The 16,042-nt window shown below is 44.1% G+C and overlaps 1 protein-coding gene across 2 annotated transcripts in view; it reads left to right on the forward strand.

Annotated features, from left to right (window-relative positions):
* The window catches only part of SCFD2 (sec1 family domain containing 2), a 200,635-nt gene that overhangs the window by 38,562 nt on the left and 146,031 nt on the right, over positions 1-16,042 (forward strand). For both annotated transcript variants that reach the window (XM_087724747.1, XM_087724746.1), the window contains exon 5: positions 9,214-9,463. In XM_087724747.1, coding sequence (XP_087580873.1) covers positions 9,214-9,463 — 250 coding nt within the window. The remainder of the gene's footprint in view (positions 1-9,213; positions 9,464-16,042) is intronic.

Here is a 16,042-nt window from a genome sequence, read left to right on the forward strand (position 1 = left end):
CAGGGTACCTAAAAGAAAAGATACATTCGTCACAAATCATAAGGTACAACACTTAATGATAGCCGTAGGGTACAAATAAGCAATATTAGGAAACAATCAATATAAATCGTAAGAATACAAGCAACAAAGTTACAGTCCTGCAGTCATTAAGTGGGAGGAGATGGGTGATAGGAACGATGAGAAGACTAATAGTAATAGTAACGCAGCCTTAGTGAATAGTTTGACAGTGTTGAGGGAATTATTTGTTTAGCAGAGTGATGGCGTTCGGGGGGAAAAACTGTCCTTGTGTCTAGTTGTCTTGGTGTGCAGTGCTCTGTGGCGTCATTTTGAGGGTAGGAGTTGAAACAATTTATGCCCAGGATGTGAGGGGTCTGTAGATATTTCCACAGCCCTCTTTTTGACTCCTGCAGTATACAGGCCCTCAATGGAAGGCCGGTTGGTAGCAATTGTTTTTTCTGCAGTTCTGATTATCTTCTGAAGTCTGTGTCTGTCTTGTTGGGTTGCAGAGCCAAACCAGACAGTTACGGAGGTGCAGATAACCGACTCAATAATTCCTCTGTAGAACTGTTATCAGCAGCTCCCTGGGCAGTTTGAGCTGGCGCAGAAAGAACATTATGGTTAACACTAGGTAGTAAAGAATTCATGAAAGCAAGGGAAAAAAATGTGTTCCTTCTGAAATTCAACGTCAAGTTTATTATGTCTGGAAAATTGTGCTGCAGGAGAAATTTAATATAAAGAAATGTTTTTCCTGCCTTGGGCTTACTTCATCGTGTAAGGATCTTGGTGCAATACTGCCATCTCCTGACTCTCTACTTTCTAAGGAAGACAAAGGATCCAGTCATCTTCCGATGAGTTTTTGTTGTTGTTTCCATAACGAGTACCCATCCCTCACTTGCACAAAGGAAAAATAAATCTGTTTCCTTGGGAGAAGGGCGGCATATAAATCGAATAAACCTCAAACCTCAAACTTGTTTCATTGGGAAAAGTTTTTAAAAAATGCAAGAAAAATAGTACTGTTCTTAACAATATGTTGAGTTACATTACACACACGAGTGTGATGTGCCAGCTTGTGCAATTAACTGGCTTGGGAGGGCCCTGTTCAGATAACCATTGTGGAAGCAACAGGAATTGCTAGCAGTACATAAAATTGTGTCATTCGAGTGCTTGTCTCTTATATTCATTTGAGCAGGAAAATACGTTTGAGTCGCACAGAGTGTGACACAATTGCTGCCAAGGTAAATAAGACCATTTGCAAAACCTCTTGTCCAGTTTCTCGTAAGACCCACGAGTTTTAGTCCTGCCTAAGACTTGTATAATTATTTTGTGCATGCTTTTTCATTTCTGTTCTGACCGAGGATGTTTTTCCTTTCCAACTTCCACGGATGGCATTTTTGCTGGGGATGCATCGTTTTTTTGTTTTGCAATGGCCAAGCAAGTCAAACCCGACTTTTCGCATGAATCATTGATGAAGTCAGCAGTAATCCGCTGTGTAAAATCTACTCGTAAAAGTTGGGAGAAGGGAGGAACGAGGATGAAGCCTGGAAGACATTAAATTAGTTCCAGTGTGTCCAGGGCAAAACTCTTAGTCGACGACGGAGCAGGCAAAAACGGAAACAGGCCGTTTATAACAAGCACTCTGGTTCGAGAACAGTGAAGTTCATTTGAAAAAAGAAGGGGTGGGGGGGGAAAAAGATTTATATCCCCCGCTTACATAAACATGACAAACGCAGGCCCCGCAAGGAGGAAGGCAAATCTTTATCAAAATCTCTCTTTAGGAAACTTTTTCATTGTGAAGAAAGGGCAGGACGTCTCCTCGTTTGAAGAGTTGCCAGTATTTGCACAACAATCTGCTTCGGAGCTCTTGGTTAATTAAAAGCTCCTTTTTTGTGTGTGTGCACAACGATAGCGGACCACCTACTGCTAATTTTATTCGCTTGCCGAAAATATTCAAATTTGACATCTGCAGAAGAGGCAGAGAATAGAGACAGTAGTCCCACCCACCCTCTCCGCCCCCTTGTAATTAAGTATATCTATGGGTTGTTGTTTTTGTTTTTTAAAAAAGGGGTTAGTCTTTAACTTACATACAATCCCATGGCAATCATTCAGAGTTACAACAAACATCCACGGAAGTACCGTATTTTTCAGAATATAAGACGCACCTTTTTCCCTCGAAAAAGAGGCTGAAAATCTGGCTGCGTCTTATACACTGAATACAGCATTTTTTTGCCTTTTGAAACCCCGCCCCCTTCACAAAAATGACCGTGCATAGCCTTTAGGAGGCTTCTAGAGAGCTCCTGGGGGCTGGAGAGGGCAGAAATGAAAAACGGGCTGGTTTTTTGCTCGTTTTTGCCCCACCCCCCACCCCCGAGAGCACTCTATAAGCCTCCTAAAGGCTATTCATGCCCTTTGGGGGGGGGGGAATGGGCCCATTTTTGTGAAAAATGGACCATTTTTGGGAGGTCTGCAGAGTGCAAAAACTTTTTTTAAATTTGCCTCTTCAAAATCTTGGTGAGTCTTATACTCTGGTGCATCTTATACTCTGAAAAATATGGTACTTGCAACATGGTTTCAGTGGCTGCTCCCTGCCCCTCCACCCCAGAGTCACATGACTGCATCTTGACTGCTGGGCAACCAGCACATTTGCAGCTGCCTGCAGTCACATGACCAGTTTTACCATGTTTTTGTCGAAAACCAGGGCAGAGGGCTCTGCCTTCCTCCTCCAACCACTCTATTCACTCCCTCAGACCTTATGGGTAGATGGATGAGGAAGGGAGCATGGCACTATAGCTCAAGCTCTCAGTTTCAACGGGACTCCCACTTTCGTCCCTGCCATGTGCACGTCCTTCCTTCTAAGCTGACCCTCCTCACTGGCCAGTTAGGGAGGGTAGACTCACCTAAGGCGTCCACCTGATTTTCAGTCGGGGGGGACGACCCCAAGCTTCCACCTGTAACACACAAGCCCATACTGGCCCACTGGCAGCCAGTAGAGCTGGTAGTAGAGATGGATGGTGAGGAGGTTGGGGAGGAATATCGGCCAGTCCTGGAGGCCGGGGAAAGCTCGGACGAGGGCTCTGCATTGGAGGCAGGGATGGGGCGGTGGCTGTCTGGCAGTTCTCAGCTACCTTCGGAACCAGACAGCAATGAGGCAGAGGAACAACTGGAGCCTGTTCCCAGTGTGTGCATGCACAGAGGTGCCAGAAGAAAAGAACAGCTGAGAAATCAGGGTCAACTTGGGAGTAAAACCACAGGTGGACAGTGAATGGCCCCTCCCATAGGAAATGAAAGGGGAGTGGGCTTTTGCAGGAAACAATTCGTTGGTTCGTTTCAGGAGTGTGAAGATCTGTCTGTGAATCCCAGAGACTCTGTGCCAAGTGCTTTCCTTGCAAAGCACTGCATTTATTTATCCCCTTCCTTTGTTTATTGTAAGCCGCCCGGAGTCCTTCAGGAGTGGGCGGCATACAAGATGTCTCTGTGGTCATGTGGCCGGCATGACTCAACGGCAAAGGTGCACGGAATGCTGTTACCTTCCCACCAAAGGTGGTTCCTATTTTTCTACTTGCATTTTTTACGTGCTTTCGAACTGCTAGGTTGCAGAAGCTGGGACAAGTCACGGGAGCTCACTCCGTTATGCGGTGCTAGGGCTTCGAACCTCCGAGCTACTGACCTTTCCGATTGACAAGCTCAGCGTCTTAGCCACCGAGCCGCCGCGTCCCATTTGGAAATCTTTAGTTTCAGTTCAGTCTCAAAAGATTTTCAGTGGAACTGACTTAAACTGCTGTCACTTTTGCAGATATTCGTGTTATAATATCCAGTCTTGCTTTTATACATTTCTGGTGCTGCCTTAACATCCTATTTTTGTTGGCCTCCCAGCGAGGCAAGAAAACAGCTGAGGCAGCAAAACAGCTGAACAAAATTATGTTTGTTTGGCCCTCAAATGAGGGGGCTTGGTGGATTGAGAAGTTTGGTGGATTGAGGGTGTGTTTAGAAAGCTTGGCAATTATAGGTTTCTAATTTGTTATTGGAGTTGGGTCATTTTTGTTTAAGCCTTCCTTTTACGGCATAATAAAATCAACAGCAGAATCTGACAAATTCCATTGAGAAGAAACCAGAGCAAACGCATGGCTGAAAGTTTAGCTGAGGCCTTTCAAAAGGGAAGATGGAGCTTAAGGAATGTGTAAACAGCTGTTGGACAGAAGAGGGGAAATGATCAGGATTTCTCTGTTGCTAAAATAACCCAGAAAAGTAAAAATTAAACGTTTCTGATATACATCCTCACCGAATACCCATTTTAAGAAAACCACATTTTCATCTTTAGAATAAACTAGCTAGATACCCGTGCTCCGCTATGAAACTATGTGATCGGGCTTGCTAAACCGTCACAGTTTGAAAATTAATGAGTAGTTATGATTGGCCCCTCTCCTTTTCTCTCTCAGGCTGGCCCCACATAATCTTTTTCTCTCCTATCCCCCTTCTCTCCCTCAGGCTTGCCCCACGGAGGTCTCTCCTATCTTATCCCCTTCTCTCCCTCAGTCTCACTCCTTAGCATCAGAGCATTTTTCAGGTGGGGAGGGGCAGTAGAATGTCTAAACTCCCAGGCCGCAGGCCGCATGACTCACACGCCTGCCAAGCCCACACCCAAGTGGTAGTTGGAACAGAGTTCTTTTCAGGTTGGGAGGGGGAGTAGAGCATCTAACTCCTTAGCATCAGAGCGTGTTAATAACAATATAAGAAATATTAATGATCTGATGCTCATTTTGAAAAATCCTTTCTTAGCCAGCATCCAGAAGAGCCAAGAGGAACATACATGCCAAATTTCAAGTTTGTATGCTTTACAGTTCTGGACATTTCATGATGATGCATGAGTGATATTTTGCATATATGCATATATATGTTATATTTATGCTGATAAATAAATAAAGGGAGACTAGTATAGATCTATTTCAAGCTATTTAGCTCTCATCAGCTAAATATATATATATATTTACAACCCCTGGTAAGCCCCAATTATGGGAGGAAGCTAACTGCTTCCATCATCTGTCAATCGGCTCGTCACAAGAGTCCATCACGACAGAAACCCAATATTTTTACTGTTGCCTTTGTTCTATTTGTGTGGTTGTTTTTTTTTAATTTGTGCTGATAAATAAATAAAGGGAGACCAGGTTCAAATCCCAGTAAGGGTATGGCTAGCTGATGAGAGCTAAATCGCTTGAAATAGTTCTATACTAGTCTCCCTTTATTTATTTATCAGCACAAATTAAAAAAAAACCATACATACATACATACATACATACATACATACATACATACATACATACATACATATGTTTTCTGAGGTTTTCGCGGGTGTTAGCATGTAGGTCTCTAGTTATTCGGGTTTTCTCCCGCGTAAAATTGGAGATGTCTTGGCGACGTTTCGACGAAGTCTCATTCGTCATCTTCAGGCTTCTTCAGCCTTGGTGCTTCCAGGGGCAATTTTTTTTAAAAGAGACGGCCCATCAGATAAACTGGTCCCAAGCCATGAAAGGCTTTAAAGGTGACAACCAGCACCTTGAATTACACCCGGAAGCAAATCTGCATCCAATGCAACTCCCACATGGGAGGTGATACATGTGCACACTCGGGTGTGCAAAAAACCATGCAGGCCGCTGCATTTTGCACTAACTGGAGCTTCCTGGTGCTCTTCAAGGGCAGCCCCATGTAAAGCGTGTTGCAGTAGTCAAGGCGGGAAGTGACTAAGGCATGAGTGACTGTGAGTAGGGATCGTTGGTCCAGGAAAGGACGCAACGGGCACACTTGGCAAATGGCATCTTAAGGTACTAAAAAAGGAGGGGAATTTACTAGAGGTTACCAGTGAGGACAAAATGTTGGTTTTCTTTGGAATCACGTTAGGCAAGCATTTTCAAAACGTCAGAATTGAGGGTTTTTTTTTAAAAAAAATTACTTTTACTGGAGCTCTTGGTGACAGGTAAAGAAGTCTAACCAGCCAACCTGACTAGGATGAAATTTGGGTCATGGATCGCTTCGTTTTTTAAATCTGGTGCTTGGGGAGGGAGGGGAGGCGATTTTGGTCAGTGTGATTAATTGATTTTTAATTGCACTTATAGCTCTTAAATCATTAGAGATCACTGGTTAATGACAAACTGGTAGATGGGGTTTTGTTAGAGGCAAATTTCCTCACTCGCTGTGGTGTTCACAGCACTCTTAAGAGAACTGGTTTATTGACGGTTTTAATTTTTTTTTTCCTATAGCCCAGCGGGCTTATTCACATAAAATAGTTCTCCCCCAAAAATTACAAAAGGGAGAAGAGAATGACAGCCAGTGATAACAGCAACTAAGATCAAAAGAAGACCCGAATATTGTGAAGAATTCTCATTATCCCTGTTTGATTCTAGGCCAATGATTAAAACATGAGCCCTTCATAAATATCATGATTTCCCATTCACTAATTCTTTTAGTCGGGGTGGACCTAAAATTTTAGGTTCTCTGCCCAGTTGCTGGGTGGGCGTGGTCATGGTGGGTGTGGTCATGGTGGGCGTGGCCTAGTCAGCCTCCGGCACCACAGCGGGGTTGGGGACATTTTTGCCCTCCCTGGACTCCGGAGGTTTTCTTCAAGCCTGCGGAAGGGCGAAAATGGCCTCCCCAGGTTCCGGAAGCATTCCAGCCTTCCCAAACTTCCGGTAGGTTCGTTTTTTGCCCTCCCTGAGCCTCCCCACGCGCCCTGAACTTACCTGCATCCAAAACAGGCCATGTGGGAACTCCTGGGAAGGATGGGGCAGGGTGGGCGGGGCCAGCCAGGAGGGGGATTTGGGGGTTCTCCGAACTGCGCAGAATCTTAGAGATTCTCCCGAATCCCTGCGAACGCCCAGCAGCCCACCCCTGCTTTTAGTACTCTGACAGTCTCACCCAAATTTAACAAAGGGGGACCGTGAGTTTCTTCCCCAAACATCCCTGTGTGAGGTTGCATTCAGTGGAGATCTTCGACATTCCAGAATACAAGCACAATCACGGTCCAATATATACCGGAAGTGCCAATTTGGGGAATAACTGCTGAACAATTGGATTGATCCTTTTGTTTTTTTCTTCACCGTATCCAAATTGGCAATAAGTCAACATATTTCCCTTGATATAGATCCAGCATCTCAGAGGGACAAAGCAGAGTCAGATTACAACTCTGAAGAATTTATCTTTAATTGTGTGACTTGCCAGAAAAGCTAGACTTTTAAAGAGGTGGTAGTGATGTTGCTTCTTCTAAATAAACCCCAAGGCTGAGAAAGATATGCAAGGAAACGAGAGAGCATTTTTAAAGCGTATTTTCTCTTCCAAATGTATGTATTTTTTCTGGGTGCAACCAGTAAAAAGCAGTCACAATTTTAAACAAGTCACACACACACACACACACACACACACCATCTACTTACAGTCCAGTTTGGTTCCTTCCATACGGAAAACGTAAAGGGATACAGTGGCTAAGTGGCTAAGACGCTGAGCTTGTTGATCTGCAGTTTGGCGGTTCGAATCCCTAGCACTGCCTAACAGCGTGAGCTCCCGTTACTTGTCCCAGCTTCTGCCAACCTAGCAGTTCGAAAGCACGTAAAAATGCAAGTGGAGAAATAGGGACCACCTTTGGTGGGAAGGTAACAGTGTTCTGTGCGCCTTAGGCGTTTAGTCATGCCGGCCACATGACCACGGAGACATCTTCGGACAGTCTGGCTCTTCGGCTTTGAAACGGAGATGAGCACCACCCCCTAGAGTCGGGAACGACTAGCACATATGTGCGAGGGAAACCTTTACCTTTATATGGAAAACGTGTCAATTATTATTATAGCCAGACTCCACCAAGCCATGCAACTTCAGGAAGAGATGCCGTACCATGTTCTCTTTAAACACTATTGTTGAAATAGTTAAAGAGATTGTATTGTAGTGTTATTTTATGAATGGATTTGGCAGCAATGGTATAAAAATAGCTCATGCCATCCTCCTCTCCGTCCTCTGTGAAATCATGTTGCTGGAGAACTGTGTCTGGATGAAATGGGTTGGAAGGCTGTCTATAATATTTATGTTCTAAGGCGACAACTGCAGATAGTCCTCAACTTACAAAACCTTGCTTGGTGAAGTTACAACAGTATTGAAAAAAGTGACTTAGCAGCATTTTTCACACTTATGACCATTACCACATCCTCCATGGTCACTCACACGATTTACATTCGGATGCTCGTCAACTGACTCGTAGTTATGACGGTTGCAGTGGCCCAGGGTCATGTGTTCATCTTTTGCCACCTTCTGACGAGGAAAGTCAACGGGGAAGCCAGATCCATTTAAACAACCGTGCTACTAATTTAACAACTGCAGTGGTTCACTTAAGAACTGTGGCAAGAAAGGTTGTAAAACGGGGCAAAACTCAGTTAGCCAATTTCTCACTTAGCGCCATAAATTTTGGGCTCAATTGTGGTCGTAAGTCGAGGACTACCTGTATTAACTTTAATCATTGATCCTTCTGGCTAGGGATGATAGAAATTTGTTGTGGCCCAGCAGGAGCCGTTGGAGCTGCAAACAGACTCCAATAGCGAGGGGCCCTATGAGTAGGCTCTGGAAGATGTGGAGGACCCTGGACAGGGTTCAGAGTCTGAGCAGGGACCAGAGAGGCTGGTTGGCCACTAGGAGGCGCCTGAGGCATGGAGCAGTGGTGAAAGCCAAAGGGAGTTTGTCCCTGACATCAGGCAAAGACGGGCAGATAAGCACCGACAGCAACTACGGAGATACAGAAGATAATTGGGGCCAGGTGGTTGTGATTAGGCTCCTCCCAAGAGAGTATATAAGAAGAGACTTTGGGAGGAGGCTGTATGCAGGACACAACTATTATACTCAAGCTGGAGAAACTCTTGTGTGTATTTCTTATCTGTGGAAGTCTGGGTTTCTGCCAAAGTCTTGTCGGTGTGTTAATTTACTGTGAATAAATTGTCTAGCAGTAATCTTGTGTCGGTGTGACTCACCGTACGGAGTGGGGTCAGAACAGAAATTGTAGTCCAAAACCTAAAGGGTCCTTGGTTGAAAAGGTTTACTATAAAGAGAATCAAGGTTTGTAACAGCAACGTTTGAATTTGCACCTCCCCAAATCAGCTTAAAATGTGTAGGTCTTTGTCCCATGATTCCTCCTTCACTTTCTGATTTTAAAGTGTAAAATTAAGGATTATTATTGTTTTGTTTTGTTTTCAGAATATTGGTGAGTCAACATTATTTAATGCACTGAAGCAGCTGCTGCCTATCATCAAGCCTTACACTAATAGGACAGCTGATGATTACACTCCTGAAGAGTTACTTCTATTATTGGTGTATATTTACTCCATAGTGGGAGAAGTCAAAACTGGGAAAGAATTGAATGAGGCTGAAAGTCAAGTGAAGGAGGCCTTTGTCCAAGCTATTTGCGACGAACCTGAGCTACCCCCTTTGCTGCAGAAAATAGTAGGTAAGTGAACTCTGCTTATACCTCCAATGGAGTTAACTTTTAGTCCAAGCGAGCAATGTTTTCATAGCGGATTTCAGTATAGAATTCTATCACCTAAGTTAGATTTTGTGTGATAAAGCACGTGGAATATGCATTTAAAGTGTGTTGGTTACTGTATGGTAATTAATGTAGAGAAATAAATATAACAGCAGCAATTGAAGGATGCAATAAGTTTTGTTTTCATGGCAGTGAAATGCATTGAATAAGATCTATTTTTTTTTTGTGAGATAAACGTAGGAATGGTTGTATTGTAAAATAATGTAATCCTAGCCATGTCTATTCAGAGGGAATTTTGATTCGCGTAATTTCTACGTATGTGGGACAGCTACCTAAAAAGATTTGGCAATGTATTTGGTAATGTTGCAATGTATGGCTGTGAAAGTTGGACCATAAGGAAGGCTGAGCACCAAAGAATGGAGGCCTTTGAACTCTGGTGCTGGAGAAGTCTCCTCCAAGCCCCTTGGACTGCAAGGCCATCAAACTGGTTAGTCCTAGAGATCAACCCTGACTGCTCTTTAGAAGGCCAGATCCTGAAAAGGAAACTCAAGTACTTTGACCATCGAATGAGAAGGAAGGACTTACTGGAGAAGAGCCTAATCAAACTGGTTAGTCCTAGAGGAGATCAACCCTGACTGCTCTTTAGAAGGCCAGATCCTGAAGATGAAACTCAACTACTTTGGCCACCAAATTAGAAGGAAGGACTCACTGGAGAAGAGCCTCATGCTGGGAAAGATGGAGGGCAAAAGAAGAAGGGGACGACAGAGAATGTGGTGGCTGGATGGAGTCACCGAAGCAGTAGGTGTGAGCTTGAATGGACTCCAGAGGATGGTAGAGGATAGAAAAGCCTGGAAGAACGTTGTCCATGGGGTCACAATGGGTCGGACACGACTTCGCAACTAACAACACCTGAACTTCAGAATAAAAATTAAACTTTCCTGCAAGTGAGACATTTTTGGTTACTACCCCTTATCAAGGTATAAGTGCACATTACCGAGAACCTGCAGAATGGCAGCCTCATACCAAATTTTGTCCTTTGCGCTCCATTAATATATGAAAAGGTTTCTTCTCATTAGCACATTTCTCCATTCTCCTTCAAGCAACAGCCAGTGACGAGGAGCCCATTGGAGAAATGGAGTGTGCAATTAATGTGGGTGACAGATTAAGTTGAACCAGCTGTGCTTTTAACAGCATTTAGGCAGACTCCTCATTTTTGCATGAAGCCCACCCACCCCCATGTGCAGTGAAGTTTATCCTGTCACATGATTAATGTGTCTTTGCAAGTCTATTAGTTGGCAACAATTTTCACATGAAAAGGTTTATTAAACCATTGAGCAGGAATAATACTTGCTTTAACCACATATAGACTAGATGTAAGGACAATTTTGTATTTTGGAGGAGTGTTTTTTTCAATCAGGGCAACCTGCTCCGTCCCATAATTGGATAGACCAGGTTGCCCTGATAAAAAAACAAACAAACACTTAATCTCTCCCATGGTATAGCCGACAAAGCGAGGAGAGCCCATGGCTTAGAGGTTAATACATCTACCTAATATGCAGGTGGCCCGGGTTTGAATCTCAGAAGGGTATGGCTAGCTGAGGAGAGCTGAATAGCTTGAAATAGATCTATGCTAGCCTCCCTTTATGTCTTTGTCAGTAAAACCTACATTTTGGAGGAGTTTCCTTTTACTGCTATTCACACATAAAATTCAGTTGGATCTCTTTAAAGTAGTCACGTGACTCGTAATGTTCTAAAAGACCTCCCCTATCTAGAATTACGGAGTTGTATTTTCCAGGAAAAAGCAAACTTTCAGGGAATCTTAAGGCCATGAGTTAGACTGAGAAAAAACAGACTGGCAGAAATAAGTGGGAACCATTTCCATAATGTTATCAAGGGAATGGCCTGGGTGTTGTGGCCTGCCTGTGGCCAGTGGAACTGGCAGCAGATTCGGAGAGTGAGGAAGTTGGGGAGGAACTTGAGCCAGTCCTGGAGTTTGGGGAAAGGCTCTAATGGGTGCTGTGCGTTGGAGGCAGAGAGGGGGGCCAGGGCCAGGCGACATTTATCAGCTGCCTTCAAAGTCAGAGATTTGTGGGGCCCTTTCCTGAATAATCTTTCCCTCTTCCTCCCCTGCTTGTTTTTCATACAGCTTTAAAAAGAACCCAAGAGCTGGCAGAAAGCAATTTATGCACATTTAAAACATAACTATCCTTTTGGATTTTGGCATTCAGAAACGTTGACATGTGACTTTAACGTTACTGAAATTAAAACTCAGAGAGGAAGGAATAATTGCTCTTTACCGACGTATAATTTACTGCAATGTGTGTTGAATTTTCATATTCTGCAACCCTATTTTTTTCATGAATGATGATATGTGTCTTCTATTTGCAAGATTGAGTATTTGAGTATTTGAAAATTTACAATTGGAGAGCAATTGTGTGTGTGTGTGGCTTTTTTTCTCTCTCACACACACAGACACCAGGTTGTTACTGACCAGTGGTGGGATACAATCGGTACGCCCTGGTACAGGCGTACCGCTGCCTGCTAGGAGCATCAGGTACCGTTCCGGTACGGTGCTCCGGAGGGCCTACCCGCCCGCCCGCCCTTCTTATCTGTATTTGAGCCGATCGGGGCTTACGCCCACGGAGCATACGGCGCCTGTACAACGCTCCGCCAAGCAGCTGGAGCATCACGGAGCATCGCGGGCGGTACGTACACATACGTGTGTGCTGCGCATGTGGTGGACGCCCGGCCCCGTTGCACAGAACCGGTTGCAATGGGAACTAGAACCCACCACTGTTACTGACAATAATTCCAGTCTTCATCACAAAAATGGGAATAAGTATGAAGACTTTCCCCTATAATTAGCTATTAGATTTGGTTGGTTTATGGGATTGAGAAATCCCAGCTAACAAGGGGGGGAGGAAATCAGAACATATTGACTTGAACTGAATTTCCTGATTCAGCATTCCAGGTAGCCAATTTATTCAAACACAGCAATCCTTAAAACAAATATTTTTAGCACAGTATCAGATAATTCTAAATATTCATGCTTGAATGCAGTCTTATGGTACCTCAGTAGCTCACATCCCCAACACCCAGCCCATGGACCAGTATCGCGCATGCCAGAAATTGGGCCGTGGAAACAAGCGAAGCCCCATCTGTGGGATGCAGGCAGCATGTGAAACCATGGTTCCCTCCGGTCCGCGGAAAAAAACTCTCTCCACAGAACCGGTCCTTGGTGCCCAAAAGGTTGGGGGCCGCTGATCTAGTCTAATAAATCTTTGGCTTTTCAGTTAAAAGATATATCTGGGCTACAGTCCAGAATGCTCTTTTAGGTATCACTAAAAATGTATACAAAGTGGCATGACGCGAAGCCATGACGCGCGGCCCTGCCTGTTTGTCTTCCGATTAGCTATGCTTTGCGTGTGCGACACGCAATTTTCAGGTGTGCCAGAACACGGAAGTTCAGCTTTTCCAGAGCCCGATCCCTTCGCGCATGCGGCAGTGTTGAAGATTTGCCTGCACATGCGCTCCAGCCAACTAATCTTCGGGCGCGCCTGCGCTCAAACCTGGAAGTTTGGCTTTTCCGGAGCACGGCCTCGATGAGCAGACGCATGCGCATGCAATGTTACGCGCGAACCTTTTTGCCACTCGGTGTCGAAAAGGTTCACCATCGCTGCCCCAGGTGACTTGTTCTGAAGAGCATCTCCAGATGCTATTATCACACACTTAATTGATACAGTAAATTTTTTACATGAGTTGTTAGCGCTGTAGTTAGTAGAAGCTACTTTTCAAAGAGCAAATGTGCAAAGAGTGAAGATCTTGCAGATGTGCAGAGACAGCTGTGCTATTTGTTGAACAACAACTGTGGAACAAAAATAGGAGAACTCTGCCTAGTGGTTTCTGCTGTATCCAAAATGATGGGCTATTGAAATCACGTTTCCCAGCATCCTGAAATAACCATGTTGAGAAAAAAGTCGCATCAATAATTAAAGGTTGTTGTACTTATACACTAAAGCAACAAAATGTACATGAAAGCAGTCGACCAATAAGATGATCTGCCCTAAATATAGGAATAATCGAAAGAAAACAAAGCAAGGTGAAAAATCCTACTCAGGGCCCCACTTTTTCTTCCCAAAGATGGTTCAGATTGGATCGGCTGATAAATTCTATAAAATAAATACATCTAGAGCGGCCAATTCCTGTTGAAACCAATCCTGGAATTTTTCCTCTCCCCAATAAATGGTTTCATTTATCTTAATTTATTAATTTAATCACCCCGACTTTTGAAGACTGCCAAAATCCCGTCAAGTGACAGGAAGTGCTAGAAGAGCAGCGATCTCAGATCAGCATATTGCTTGAGTGTAAAAAAAAAAAAAAGCTGCTTTCGGGATAATTCCCACTGCAAATTACATATTTATGGAGACAGGAAGTCTACTGCTCCTGCATGTCATTTAAACGGCGCCCGAATGGCATGTTGTATGGAATATATGTTATGGGCAAGTGTATTTACCCCCACAAGCAGCTTTTGAATAAATGGACACTAATAGGAATATTAATTACTGTACTTGGTATCATGCTGTATATCGGGGTGTCAAACTCGCATCATCATGTGACGTATCGTGGATTTTTCCCCTTCACTAAAACGGGTCAGCGTGTGACGCATCCAGCCCACGAGTTTGGCACCCCTGCTCTATATTATTAACTAGCTAATAACCTGGTGCTGCTGGCTATTTATTTATCCCAACCCTCCTTCCATGAACATCACCGCAATTTCTAATGTTGGATTTTCTCCCTTACCAGAGGAAGCCCCCTTGTGGAGTATTGTGAAGCTGTTACCATAGCAAATCCACAGTTTTTCCGCAAAGCCCTTAAAACCTGGTTGTTCCGACAGGCCTGGGGCTGACGGGTGCCCCGTCCCCGCTCGAATTGTGTGGTTGTTGAGTGCCTTTTTAAACTGTTTGTAGTTGTGTGTCCGTTGTTTTTCCCTCCTGTTTGTATCCCCCCCCCCACTTTGGTTTGTAAGCCGCCCTGAGTCCCTCCGGGAATAGGGCGGCATAGAAATGCAATAAATACAAATACAAATACAGTTCTGTACAGTAGAAGCCATTTTAAGGCACAACAGGCTGTATCTTAACAGAACAAACACCCCGAGGGGTGTTAAGGGTGTCTCAGCCCCACAGTATTTGTTTTCAGAGGGTAAGGGATCTGTGTACCAGGTTTGGTTGAAATTTGGTCTACTCTTAACCTCTTTAGGTTAACCTGACAACCAATCCATTACACTTAGACTTAAAATAACTTTATTGTCATTTTGAATGTACACTAATTGACATATATTAAAATGAAAAGTCATTCATACTGCTCACAATCATCACCTCTAATATATATTACGTAAACATGACTAAATAAATAAATATGAATATACCCTCATATATTATGTGACACAGAGAAACAACACAGTCTAGTCCAAATGTGTACATGTATATGGTGAGAAAAACAAATCTTGTGAGTTACAGACGGATGGCAGAGGGAACAAAACTGCTACAGAATCTGGTAGTGCTTCTAGAAATACTTTGAAACCCCTCCCAGAGGAGAGCAACAGGTACAGACCATGAAGTGGGTGTGTGGGTCTCTAACAATGCTTTGAGCTCTAAGCACATAGTGCTTATAAGCAGCATCCTGAATAACAGGAAGCAAGTTCCCTATAATCTTCTTGGTTGTCCTTACCACTCTCTGTATGGACTTTCTATCTGAGGCACCACTGCCACCAAACCAAACAGGAATGCAGTTCGCTAAAACACTCTCACTCGTGCCTCTGTAACAAATGGCCAGGACAAAAGGTGAAAGATGTTTTGAAAACCAAAGTGGTTGCAGAAGCTGCTCTTCTGCAGAATAGGCGCGGAGCCCTAGGCCAGGATTGATGGGAACAATCCCACTCCAGACTGTCTAGAACAATTGAGACTGAACAAATCACTACCTCTGACTACATCATCTCAAACCTTCTTCTCTATGCTCCATGAATTGTCCAGATGGACAAGCTGGAGTTTGGCTTGAGGGAAAACACCTCTTACCAAATGGAGTACTTGAGGCCTTCTTTACGCTGCTCACCTGCTATCTAATGATGAGATAAGGCAGAGAGACATGACACGTCCTCTGGGATATTTAGTGAGACATCTTTGCCCTGGAAGCAGGCTCTGTGGATTGGTCTCCAAGGTGCCATATCAGTAGAGTAACAACAAGACTCACTTTTCTACCATTAAAAAAACAGTTTTATGCCTATATTGTCTTTTGTTGTTAGTTGCGAAGTCATGTCTGACCCATCGTGACCCTATGGACAACGTTCCTCCAGGCCTTCCTGTCTTTACCATCCTCTGGAGCTCATTTAAGCTCATGCCTGCTGCTTCGGTGACTCCATCCAGCCCCCCTCATTCTCTGTCGTCCCCTTCTTCTTTCGCCCTCCATCTTTCCCAGCATGAGGCTCTTCTCCAGGGAGTCCTTCCTTCTCATGAGGTGGACAAACTATTTGAGTTTCGTCTTGAGGAT

This window comes from Thamnophis sirtalis, unplaced genomic scaffold (genome assembly GCF_051295495.1).
Source record: "Thamnophis sirtalis isolate CommonGarterSnake01/CBP01778 unplaced genomic scaffold, rThaSir2_p1.2 scaffold_10, whole genome shotgun sequence".
NCBI lineage: Eukaryota > Metazoa > Chordata > Lepidosauria > Squamata > Natricidae > Thamnophis > Thamnophis sirtalis.